Source organism: Anomaloglossus baeobatrachus, chromosome 5, assembly GCF_048569485.1.
Source record: "Anomaloglossus baeobatrachus isolate aAnoBae1 chromosome 5, aAnoBae1.hap1, whole genome shotgun sequence".
Lineage (NCBI taxonomy): Eukaryota > Metazoa > Chordata > Amphibia > Anura > Aromobatidae > Anomaloglossus > Anomaloglossus baeobatrachus.
Window position 1 is genome coordinate 535,726,044 of NC_134357.1, and position 12,441 is coordinate 535,738,484.

Here is a 12,441-nt window from a genome sequence, read left to right on the forward strand (position 1 = left end):
TGGGAGTCTAAAGGGGGCTTTACACGCTGCGACATCGCTAATGCGGAGTCGTTGGGGTCACGGAATTTGTGACGCACATCCGGCCGCATTAGCGATGTTGCTGCGTGTGACACCGATGAGCGATTTTGCATCGTTGCAAAAACGTGCAAAATCGCTCATCGGTAACATGGGGGTCCATTCTCAATTATCGTTACTGCAGCAGTAACGATGTAGTTCGTCGCTCCTGCGGCAGCACACATCGCTATGTGTGATGCCGCAGGAACGAGGAACCTCTCCTTACCTGCCTCCCGGCCGCTATGAGGAAGGAAGGAGGTGGGCGGGATGTTCCGGCCACTCATCTCCGCCCCTCCGCTTCTATTGGGCAGTCGCTCAGTGACGTCGCTGTGACGCCGCTTGGAACGCCCCTTTAGAAAGGAGGCGGTTCGCCGGCCACAGCGACGTCGCCGGGCAGGTAAGTATGTGTGACAGGTCTGCGCGATGTTGTGCGGCACGGGCAGCGATTTGCCCGTGTTGCACAACAGATGGGGGCGGGTACCCACGCTAGCAATATCGGGACCGATATCGCAGCATGTAAAGTAGCCTTTAGTTTCCAATGAGTGAGTGAGTAGGTTTAGGATTCATCTGGTAGCGTCTTCTGCTCCTCTGTTCGCAATGAACCCCACTTGATCTTTGTGTATAAGGTTCGGTACTATTTTTTGTAGTCTGGTGGCTAGGATTTTTGCTAATATTTTCAGGTCAGAATTTAGGAGCAAAATGCATCCATAGTTTCCAATGAGGTCTCTGTCTCCCTTTTCCTTATACATAACTGATATAGTGGCTTCTTGCATCTCCTCAGGTAATTTTAAGCCTAGTGATAGTTCATTGATGAGGGTGGTTAAATATGGGGTTAAGATTGTAGCAAACTTTTTATAGTACTCATTGGGAATTCCATCTGGTCCTGGTGCTTTATTTTGTTTTCGAGAGTTTATTGTAGCCATTATGTCACTGTTTTTGTATGGGGTGTTTAGGAAATTTAAATCTTCGTTAGACAGAGAGGGTAACTGAGTCGAGTCAAGGAATTGATTGATGTCTTCCTTAGTGGGTTTGTCTTCTAGTTTATTATTTTATAAGTTATATAGGTTGTTTAAAAATTCCTCGAATTTTAGTGAAATGTCTTTTGGATTTTTGTAAATTTTGTTGTCCCTATCTCTTATCTGTAAGATTTTGATCTTAGACCTCAGAATTCTTGTTCTTCTGGCTAAGAAACCCGAATGTTTATTCATGAGATGGTAAAAATTGGATTTTGAGGTCAGTATGAATCTTTCGTATTCGTTTGAGAGAATGGTTTTTAAGTCTAGTCTGAGTTTTAAAATTTCTTTTTGTGCGTCATCTGATGGATTATTTGCTTGTGAATTTTCTAGTTCTCCAATTTTATTTAGAATCTCTTCGGTTTTCTTTTGTTTAATGTTATTAATCTTAGCGTTAAGTTGGATCAGGGTTCCTCTGATGACTGCCTTATGGGCTTGCCATAGAGTTGTGATAGAGATATTTTCTATGTCATTATATTTGAAATAATTTTTTAAATCATCTTGTATTTTTAGGCTATGGTCTGGGTGGGCGAATAGAAACGAGTTAGCTCTCCAAGTTTTATTAATGTGATGATTGGTGAGGATTTTAAATGTGATGGGAGAGTGGTCTGACCACACTCTAGGGTGAATGGTAATTTGTTTTTCTGTAAGGTATTGATGTCAGAAAGGACTAGGTCAATTCTTGAAAAGGATCTGTGAGGGTTTGAATAATAAGTATATTCTACTGAGGTTGTATTTAGGCATCTAAAGATGTCGTATAGCTCCTCTCGGTTGATCGAAGAATCAAGAGTGACATTGAGTACCCTGCCTTTGTTGGAAGAGTCGAATTTAGGGTTAGGTATGGCGTTAAAATCTCCGAAAAGTAAAAGAGACCCCCTTTGGTGTGATCTAATTAAAGATAGTACTCTATTTAGGAAGGTAATTTGTCCCTTGTTGGGAGCGTATATGTTGGCTAGTGTGTATGTAGTGTTATTTAGTTTGCAGATGACTATTAGATATCTACCTTCTGCGTCAATTATCGTTTTCAGTTCTTCAAATCTTATTGAGTCTCTTATAATGAGAGCCACACCTGATTTTTTTTCTTTTCATTTGTAGAGAGAAGGATTGTTGGGAATGATTTATGTTCAAATTTGGGTGTTTTTTCAAGGGCGAATTTTGTTTCCTGTAGTCCAATTATATCTGCTTTGAATTTCTGGCTGTACCTCCATATGAGAAACCTTTTTTATGGTGAGTTTAACCCATTGACGTTGATAGTCAGGAATTTTGTGGTCATCTTGGTGGTTGATAGCTTTTTTTTGGGGCTTTTTCTCTTGGTGTGGTCTAGACATTTGATATTCCTCCTGCTGGGGATACTTTTTGTCATGTTATTGATCATGTCAGGTAAACTTGAGGTAACTATTTTAAACCTAAACATGGGGTGAAGTTACAAGGTAGATATATTGTGGGAGATATATTACAACAAATTTCTCCTTGTGGGCTAGTGGTTTCTGCCTATCAGGGTGGTCCCGATTCAGATAAGGGACTTGAGCGAGGGTGCAATGATAATTATCTCATGGGATCATCTTTTTTCCTTCCCAGGTTGGGGAGATCCAATTTTCAAGTCTTTGACCAATTTCAGCCCCTCTTCCGGCTCTTCGATTGACATGGTTTTTTGCTTAAATGTGAAGACCAAATTATTGTTTGGATGGCCCCAGCGGTATAAGATGTCATTTTTCCTCAGAGCATCCGTGATTGGCTTATAATCTCTTCTTCTTTTCAAAGTCTCCTTTGAAAGGTCGATAAATACTTTTAAGTTCTCGTGGGGGGATGGTAAAGTTTTGTTGCTTCGTAAGAAATCCATTAGTTTTTCTTTTGTTCTATAGAACGTAAATCTCACAATGACGTCTCTGGGGATTTCTTCTGCTAAGAATGTCTGTTTTGGGAGCCTGTGAATGCGTTCAAATGAATACTCCAATTCTGGGAGGGAGGGTAAAGCTTTTTTCACTATTTTCTTTACATATGTCATAAGGTTTGTGTTTTTGATCTTTTCTGGTATTCCTCGAAATTTTAAGTTACTTCTTCTGTCTCTATCTTCTCTATCCATTTATTTCTTAGGAATTGTACCACCTCTTTTAGCTTGTCTTGTTCTTTTTGTAAGTTCTTTGTGTCCTTTGAGAGTTCCTCCACTTCTCTTTCAGTTGTCTCCCATCTTGAGGCTATCATTGCCATAGATATTTTCATGTCATTAAGTCAGTTTTAAGCGATTTGTTGTAAGCTCTGAAAAGGTTGTGGAAGAATTCCCGGTCCAGTGGCTGGCCCACATTGTAGTTAGCCATGAATTCTTCGTCATTTGAATCTCTTCTGGCTTCTTTTTTGACTTGGCTTGAATTGGAAGAATTGCTCCAGTGAGGTCAGGTACCCATAGGTCCCTATTGTTTCCTCTGCTGTTTTTCCTTGATGATTGAGTAGGACCTTGGGCTGATGGGGGGGTTTGGTCCATGCACTCCTCATACATGGTTTTATTGTCTACTCTTTTACTATTAGGATCATTTTTGGGCGGCATTGTGTATTAATAGGAGTTTTATAATGTGCTTTTATTCTACTTTTACAATGTAGTTTATTGTACAGGTTAACTATTGTGGCTTTAAGGATTTTTTTCCTTCTCTTACCTAATTCGCCCCTCTCCCTCCTGTAAAGTTGTTATTTCAGTCGAATATCTCCCCTGTCACATCTACAGTTTCCAATTTTGTTTTCGGATATTCTGATATACTTACATTCCTCTGCTTTAGGGGATCTGGATATGAACAGGTGAGTGGTAGTATTATGGTACAGACCCTTATGGGAGGGTATATTTGGGGTTCCTCTGTGGGTCAGGCCCTTATGATGTGGTATGCTCAAAATCTGCTTATTTGTGGGGTCTTTTGTAGTATAACTCTCAATTAAAGTTTTAATTAGGACCTTTAAATATATGGAACGGAAGGTACGGTACTGTGGCACATACACAGCATGCGGTTGGGGCCGAAAACGTGAGCTCACATTGGGTAGTGTCTGTGCCACAGGGATCCCCCCCCTCCTCCTGGGTATGTTGCTGTGGGTACTTGTAAACAAGTTAAACAGCGTATATTGAGTTACTCAGCTCCAATGGAGCGCTAGCTGAGCTCTAAGTGTACATTATACCCAATTTACATATATATCCTATCTGCAGAGCCTGTAAATGCTTTGTTGTTATATAAATAAATATATATATATATATTACACACACAAATTGAGGCTTACTCAGTTATTCTTGGTAGTCTTAAGAGGTTGTAGTAGCATAGTGAGGTACCAGTATGGGAAGGATGAAGGGAATGCAGCAGTCACCACTTATCTGTTTACAAGTTGCTTTCAGCTATGCAATGCTACATAAAATAGGCAGCAGCTATTCTTTAGTTGTGGATGAATGCTGCACTCTGCTCCCTGTCATCCCCTCAACGTTGCTATTTCAATCTTCTGTTGTGGTGGTGATTAAACCATAGTCTGCAGAGCTCGGGTACGTGGGAAGCCCGACGACTTCGCTTGAGTGATGATCCCACTTCTATACTGTCTTGTTCCTTCACTTCCCAGATCTGCGGTGCTTGAGTACGTGGCAGGCTCTTCCACCTGATCAGCTTGCAGTAGTGTCCGTGATGTAGTGCTTCTGTGAGCCGCTGACAAGACCAGCTAAGCATCTGTTAGAAGTGCTGTCTGAACCCGGAATCCCGTGCACCGATGAGTAAGGTCGGTGCAGATCTGATCACCCAATCTGCTGGCAGACTGTAGACTGTCTCTTATTGCTGACCGCAGCTAGACCACAGCTCCCTCAGTGACGTTTCCCTGCTGTTTATTGTATTAGGGGTGGTTAAATAGTCCATATAATAGTAAATGCCGGTATATGGTGATTCATTCAATATGGTGGCTGGATCCTTTAAATGCAGGAAGCTTACTGAGGAGAGCTCTTGAACAATTATCACTGTGGGGGTTTATCAGAGCTGACAGGATGTGGTAATATGAGCCACTGCTAGGAGTCAGAGAGCAAACAATGGAATGTAGTGATCTTAAGCTGGTGTCACACTAAGCGACAGCGACAATGACGTCGCTGTTACGTCACCATTTTCGGTGACGTAACAGCGACCTTGTAAGTCGCTGTTATGATCGCTGCTTAGCTGTCAAACACAGCAGAAGCAGCGATCATAACGTCGCTGTGCTACATGTGCAGAGAGCAGGGAGCCGCGCTTAGCGCTGGCTCCTTGCTCTCCTAGGTACAGTACACATCGGGTTAATTAACCCGATGTGTGCTGCAGCTACATGTCACAGTGCAGAGAGCAGGGAGCCGCGCGCACTGCTTAGCGCTGGCTCCTTGCTCTCCTTGCTACAGTATACATCGGGTTAATTACCCGATGCATACTGCAGCCACATGTCACAGTGCAGGAGCCGGCACTGGCAGCAAGAGCGGAGGCTGGTAACCAGCGTAAACATCGGGTAACCATGGAAAGGTCTTCCCTTGGTTACCCGATGTTTACGCTGGTTACAGCTTACCGCAGCTGCCAGTGCCGGCTCCTGCTCGCTTCATTTCGTCGCTCTCTCGCTGTCACACACAGCGATGTGTGTGTCACAGCGGGAGAGTGACGACCAAAAAATGAAGCTGGACATTCAGCAACGACCGGCGACCTCACAGCAGGGGCCAGGTCGTTGCTGGATGTCACACACAGCGACAGCGACGGGACGTCGCTGCAACGTCACAGAAAATGGTGACGTAGCAGCGACGTCGTTGTCGTCGTCGTTATGTGTGACACCAGCTTTAGTCCAAAATAAAGTGGTATAGCTCACCTGGTTGCAGAAAATCTATGAGACTTTGTATTTATCTGCTGAGTTCTTGCTGTTGTGTTAGGAGTCTTGGTGGTGGATGTCCCAGATAGATAAAAGAGGGAGGACACCCAGGCTGTAATGGCTCCTTAGGGTTGCATCATTGGTTCAGGCCTCCTTGTAAGTATTTAGATGAGGCAAAGTCCTAAGAAGTCCCAAGTAGGGTCAAAGTGCTCTCTGTGCACTCCTGCGCTCTGTCCTGTTGCTTTGGCAGGGAGATGAGCCTTTAAAAAGACTAAAAACCCTGTTGCTGGTGATTAGAATTATACACAAAGGCTTGCCCAATCAGTATAATATTCCCCACATTAGTGGTGAAGCTTCAAAATAATAATTGTACACTAGGTTTGAAAAAGGTATATCAAACCAATAAAGCTACAGAAATACATCAATAATTTAAAATTTTATTTTTTATTAAACAATATTTATATTAAAAGTTGTAAAAATTCATATAAGATAATACCACATTATAACAACCAGAAACGTGGACAAGAAGTATAAAGCATGGTGGTTTGAAGTAACAGTGATCCATAACATCAAGCAAAATACAACATTCAATAAATAAACAAAAACCATGCAAAGTGCTTAGTGCTGGTATTAATAAATAGAATGTAGTATGTATGTGTAGTTTTATAATAAATATAGTGCTGATAACAGTCAGAATCACAAATAGTAAATTATAAAGTGAATAGTGCTTATAGGTATCAGCAGCATATGTTGTCAGATCGCTGCAGCATAATGCAGAAAAAGTGCTAAGTGCCGTGTTAGGATCACTGACAGTCACCACCTCCGTTTAAATAGAAAGGTATGCCGATAATCTAGCTCAGCCCTGATAGTAGTTAAATGACCCAGTCATATACAGTTACAAGAATATGGGAAAAGCAAAGAAAGGCATATACCTGTATGAGATCACTGCAGTCCACGTCCCGTCACCCCAACATGTTTCGCCACTGCTTCTTCGGGAGGCGTGTCAGGGTGAGGGGCTGCAAAGCTTTTATAGTGTGTTTAGATAATGCATGAATTGCCAACACCGGTACATGTTTGCGCATAGTACGAGTCACGAAGCTGCTCATAAAGGTGATTTCCGCGCAGTGGAGGTGGACCGCATATTGCGTTCCATTAATCAAAGATAATGGAAGCCCCATCGCGTCACAAAAAACCACTGTTTGGAGATCGCAGCGTCACGATAACGCAAATGCGCATTATTCAGAGAAGGCAATACACAGATGCAAGTGAATTTCTCGTATAGAAATTATACTCCATAGATATTACAATATAAATGAATAGAGGGATAGCTATACATGTAAGCTGACCAAAGATATTGTGTTTATTAAGGGAATTTGTATATAAAAACCTGTATAATTATATGTGTGACTAGAGATAAAGAAATTTATATAAATATAATTATATAAGTATAATATACAATTAGTGTATAGTTTGATTAAACACATGATTAAGTGAAAATAATGAATAATAAATGCATTATAAAAGTACCAACGTGAAAAAATATACATAATTTAATATACATATGTGACATAAATGTAAGATAGATAATGGATAATAAATGCATTATAAAAATAACTGCGTGAGAAGACATACATAATTTAATATACATATGTGGTACATATAAATGACGATTGATTAATGATTAATAATTAGTAAGTGAAGATCATATATATATAGCAAAATTGAAAAAAATAACATCTTTCACTGGCAAAATCGCAAGACTAAAGAAGGCGCCAAAAGAGGATCTGTGACATCGGTATCCTCCATATCCGACAATGAAACGGCCTCTGGTGTAGCCGACAATTTTAAAAAACGAAAGTTGCAAGGCAAGCAACCAATGAACAAAAAACAATACAATATTTTTGAGAAAGATGGCGGTATGAGCCTTCGAGAGCGACCCAAGGTAATTAACCTCTCTTCATATGTGCTTTCTCAAACACAAGTCACACTATTGGAAAAGGGGTTCTCATTCTCTCCTTCTATGTCACCAAATCTCTTCACAGCAGTAAAGGATCCTCACCTTTTTGGGAGAAAACTCCTTTTTAAAAGATTTTTTTCGAAATCGGAGGAACAGATTTCATTTGATACCAAAGAGGAGCTTGAGGCTGTGGAAATCTTACAGCAACTTGCTGATGAAAGTCTGGAACCTCCTGTAAGTAAATTTCCAATCTCTTTAATCAATAAGTCCAAGAAATTTCCATCTTTGAATACAATTTCTGCTATCGACGTTTTTGTCAAAGTTGTCACAGGGGAGTTGGAAAAATTGACCAAAAATAGAGGTATATCTAATCTTAGCCAAAAAGAAAAAATTGCCCTCCATGACCTCCAAACCTGGCATGATATACAATTCAAGCCGGCGGACAAAGGGGGCAATATAGTTATTTGGCCAAATTAACTTTATCTCAAACAAGCACATAAACAATTGAATAATAAAAAATGTTATGCTAAATTGAGATATAATCCTCTAGTGGAATTTAAGAGTGATTTGCTTAATATCTTTATGCAGGCTTATGAGGAAGGAACAATCCCTAAAAGGATGGTTGAATTCATCACAGAACTACAGCCTAGGCTACCCACCCTTTACCTGATACCAAAAATTCACAAGAATTTATCTGACCCTCCTGGCAGACCAATTGTATCAAGGAAGGGTGGACTATGCGAGGTGGTTGGTTCTATAGTTGATTATTTTCTTAAGCCATTGGTAAAGGAGCTGCCTTCTTTTGTTGGAGACACCACATCGGTCCTATGTAAATTGGATAATCTCAAATTGGATGACAATATGATACTAGTAACGGCCGATGTGGAGTCTCTATACACCTCAATTAGGCATTCTGATGGCTTGAAAGCAACGGAATTTTTTTCTCAATCACAGTAGTGTGGATAAACCAATGGCTAGACTCATCCTGATTCTGCTCGAATTCATCTTGACACACAATGTGTTTACCTTTGATCAAAATATTTACAAACAAATCCAAGGGACCGCTATGGGGGCATCATGCGCCCCATCCTATGCTAATTTGTTCATGGGGGCATGGGAAAGAACAATCTTCTTTGACAGTGATATCCCAGGTATTAAAAATGTGCATAATTGGATTCGATATATAGATGATGTCCTTTTTATCTGGGAAGGACCAACTACTGAACTCCATGCTCTGATGGATGGCCAGAATAATCAAAATATTAAACTTACGTATAAGTTTGGCCCAACAATTGAGTTTTTGGACATTTTGATTAATATTATGCCAACTGGGAGACTAGCAACAACAGTCTATAGGAAAGAAACAGCAACTAACTTATTGTTACATGCAGATTCTTCTCACCCTCGGAATACTATCAAGGGTATACCGATAGGGCAAGAGTAAAGAGAATTTGTTCTGATGAATCTCAATTTTTTCATAAATCACAGGAATTGTCGTGTCGACTGTTGGACAGAGGATATAGTAAAAAATGGATCAAGAGGGATATAGGAGAGCAATGAGAACGCCCAGGAATCAACTTCTGTACAACACTAATATGAAGAACAATGATGAGGATAACAATCAGGTACGCTTTATAACTAACTTTCATGATCAATGGCAACCAATGACTAGAATTTTTACGAAACATTGGAATATCCTTCGATCTGATCCCCTATTGAAGAGAATATTGCCTGAAAGACCATCTATTGTAGCTAAGAGATGTCCTAATCTTGGTGATAGTTTGACACACAGTCACTTTCAAAATCCTAAAAATAATGCGAATAAACCTCTAACATCTGGTTTCTTTCCATGTGGCCTTTGCAAGGCATGCGCTAACACACTCAGGACCAAAACATTTCCTAATTTTGATGGTACACGTAGTTTTGAAATTCGAAAACACATCACTTGTTCAACTAAAGGAACTATCTATCATGCTTCATGTCCCTGCAATAAGGTATACATTGGATTAACTACAAGAGAACTGAAAGTTAGGATACGAGAACATTGTCGGGATATTGAGAAGGCGAAAACATGTGAAGACGAATCCCAACTTAAAACACTAGCCCGACATTTCAAAAAAGAACACAATTGCAATCCATTCTTGCTTAAATTCAAGGGAATTGATACAGTGGATCTAGGATTCAGAGGGGGTGACCTGTCAAAAGCATTAGAACAAGTAGAAAGTCGATGGATTTTCAGATTAGGCACATTAAGTCCACAGGGATTGAATGAAACTATGGGTTTTGGAGCTTTCTTGTAGGATAGATGAGATGACTTTTATTTTATGGGTGGGTAGGGTTCTTCTTTTATAGTGTCATTTACGTTTTGATTTTAACATTCCATTTTTCTTTTTCAGAAATCTTATTACCCCATCAGAAACCAATGTTTGGATGAATGATATACAGTTCAGAAGTGCTTATGACCAAGTTTATTGTTTTAGGCTATTTGTTTTTGTGTTCTATTCTAATATTGTGCTGTATGCATTTCTTTTGACATTGTCGCCCCCATGAATGGTGTGGGTTCCAGTGTCTTGAGGTATGCATGGAGCATACAAACATGTTGATATATGCTGTAATTAATTTTTTTTATAATTTTGCTATATATATGATCTGTACTTACTAATTATTAATCATTAATCAATCGTCATTTATATGTACCACATATGTATATTAAATTATGTATGTCTTCTCACGCAGTTATTTTTATAATGCATTTATTATCCATTATCTATCTTACATTTATATGTGTCACATATGTATATTAAATTATGTATATTTTTTCACGTTGGTACTTTTATAATGCATTTATTATTCATTATTTTCACTTAATCATCGGTTTAATCAAACTATACACTAATTGTATATTATATTTATATAATTATATTTATATAAATTTCTTTATCTCTAGTCACACATATAATTATACAGGTTTTTATATACAAATTCCCTTAATAAACACAATATCTTTGGTCAGCTTACATGTATAGCTATCCCTCTATTCATTTATATTGTAATATCTATGGAGTATAATTTCTATACGAGAAATTCACTTGCATCTGTGTATTGCCTTCTCTGAATAATGCGCATTTGCGTTATCGTGACGCTGCGATCTCCAAACAGTGGTTTTTTGTGACGCAATGGGGCTTCCATTATCTTTGATTAATGGAACGCAACATGCGGTCCACCTCCACTGCATGGAAATCAACTTTATGAGCAGCTTCGTGACTCATACTATGCACAAACATATACCGGTGTTGGCAATTCATGCATTATCTAAACACACTATAAAAGCTTTGCAGCCCCTCACCCTGACATGCCTCCCGAAGAAGCAGTGGCGAAACATGTTGGGGTGACGGGACGTGGACTGCAGTAATCTAATACAGGTATATGCCTTTCTTTGCTTTTCCCATATTCTTGTAACTGTATATGACTGGGTCATTTAACTACTATCAGGGCTGAGCTAGATTATCGGCATACCTTTCTATTTAAACGGAGGTGGTGACTGTCAGTGATCCTAACACGGCACTTAGCACTTTTTCTGTATTAGGCTGTGTGCACACGTTGCGTTTTTTACCGCGGAAACGCTGCGTTTTGAACCGCAGCGTTTCAGTGGCAAATTGTATGCGTTCAGCTTTCCCAGCAAAGTGTATGGGAAAGCTGAAAAATCAGTGCACACGCTGCGTTTCTTTCCGCAGCGTTTTGGATGCCAAAAATCGGTGTGGAAAGAAAAGCAGCATGTCACTTCTTTTGTGCGTTGTGGCTGTGTTCTCTCCCCCATTGAAATCAATGATGTGGGGTCAGAACGCAGCTACACCGCATGGACCTGCTTTTTTGTTGCGGTCCGCGGGCTTTGTTGGCACGCCAGAACGCAGGCATTTACCTGGAAGTGAGGTCAAGAGGTTTCCTGTTGACCTCACTTCCTGGCAAAGCCCCCGGTGTCGCCAAAGTGCCCGCCCCGACCCCCCTCCCGAAAATCCAACATGGCCGCGCGCACAGTAGCGCACCGGCCGCATCCTGCTCCTATGTTATCTGTCGCATGTGCCTTGAGACATGCGACATAAAAATGCACCTAGGCCCTGCCCGTTCACCCCAATTCCCCCCGGTGTCATACATACCTGTCCGGTCGCAGCGCTGATCCCCCGCGGCCCCCTCCTTCACAGTGCACGCTGGCCGGTCACATGTGCAGAGCAGCTGACAGCCAGCACTGTGTTCAGAGAGCTGTGCTGGCTGCTCGCACTCTGCAGCTGTGACCCGGGGAGAGTGGGTGCAGATTTTTGGCACCCACTCTCCTCAAATGGAGGGTCTGCCCTCCTAGAAAATGGGGGATACGTTCCCTGAACGTGCCCCCATATTCTAGAAGGTCCAGAGCCGACGTGGGACATCCAAATGGATTTCTGCAGACCCATTTTTTTTATTAAATTGGAGAACAAGGGAATGATTTGGGGAGTGTTTTTTCTAATAAAAAATTTTTTGTTGTCTTTTTTTGCTTTTGTTTACTGTCAATTAGTTATGTCGGGTATCTAATAGACGCCGTGACATCACTAATTGCTGGGC

General features: G+C 40.6%; 1 protein-coding gene across 1 annotated transcript in view; it reads left to right on the forward strand.

Moving 5' to 3' along the window:
* The window catches only part of LOC142312926 (uncharacterized), a 130,151-nt gene that overhangs the window by 73,145 nt on the left and 44,565 nt on the right, over nucleotides 1-12,441 (forward strand). The window contains 5 exon segments of the mRNA XM_075351914.1: nucleotides 1,201-1,268; nucleotides 3,836-3,854; nucleotides 7,651-8,209; nucleotides 9,808-10,144; nucleotides 10,245-10,314. Of these exon segments, the coding sequence (XP_075208029.1) occupies nucleotides 1,201-1,268; nucleotides 3,836-3,854; nucleotides 7,651-8,209; nucleotides 9,808-10,144; nucleotides 10,245-10,314 (1,053 nt within the window).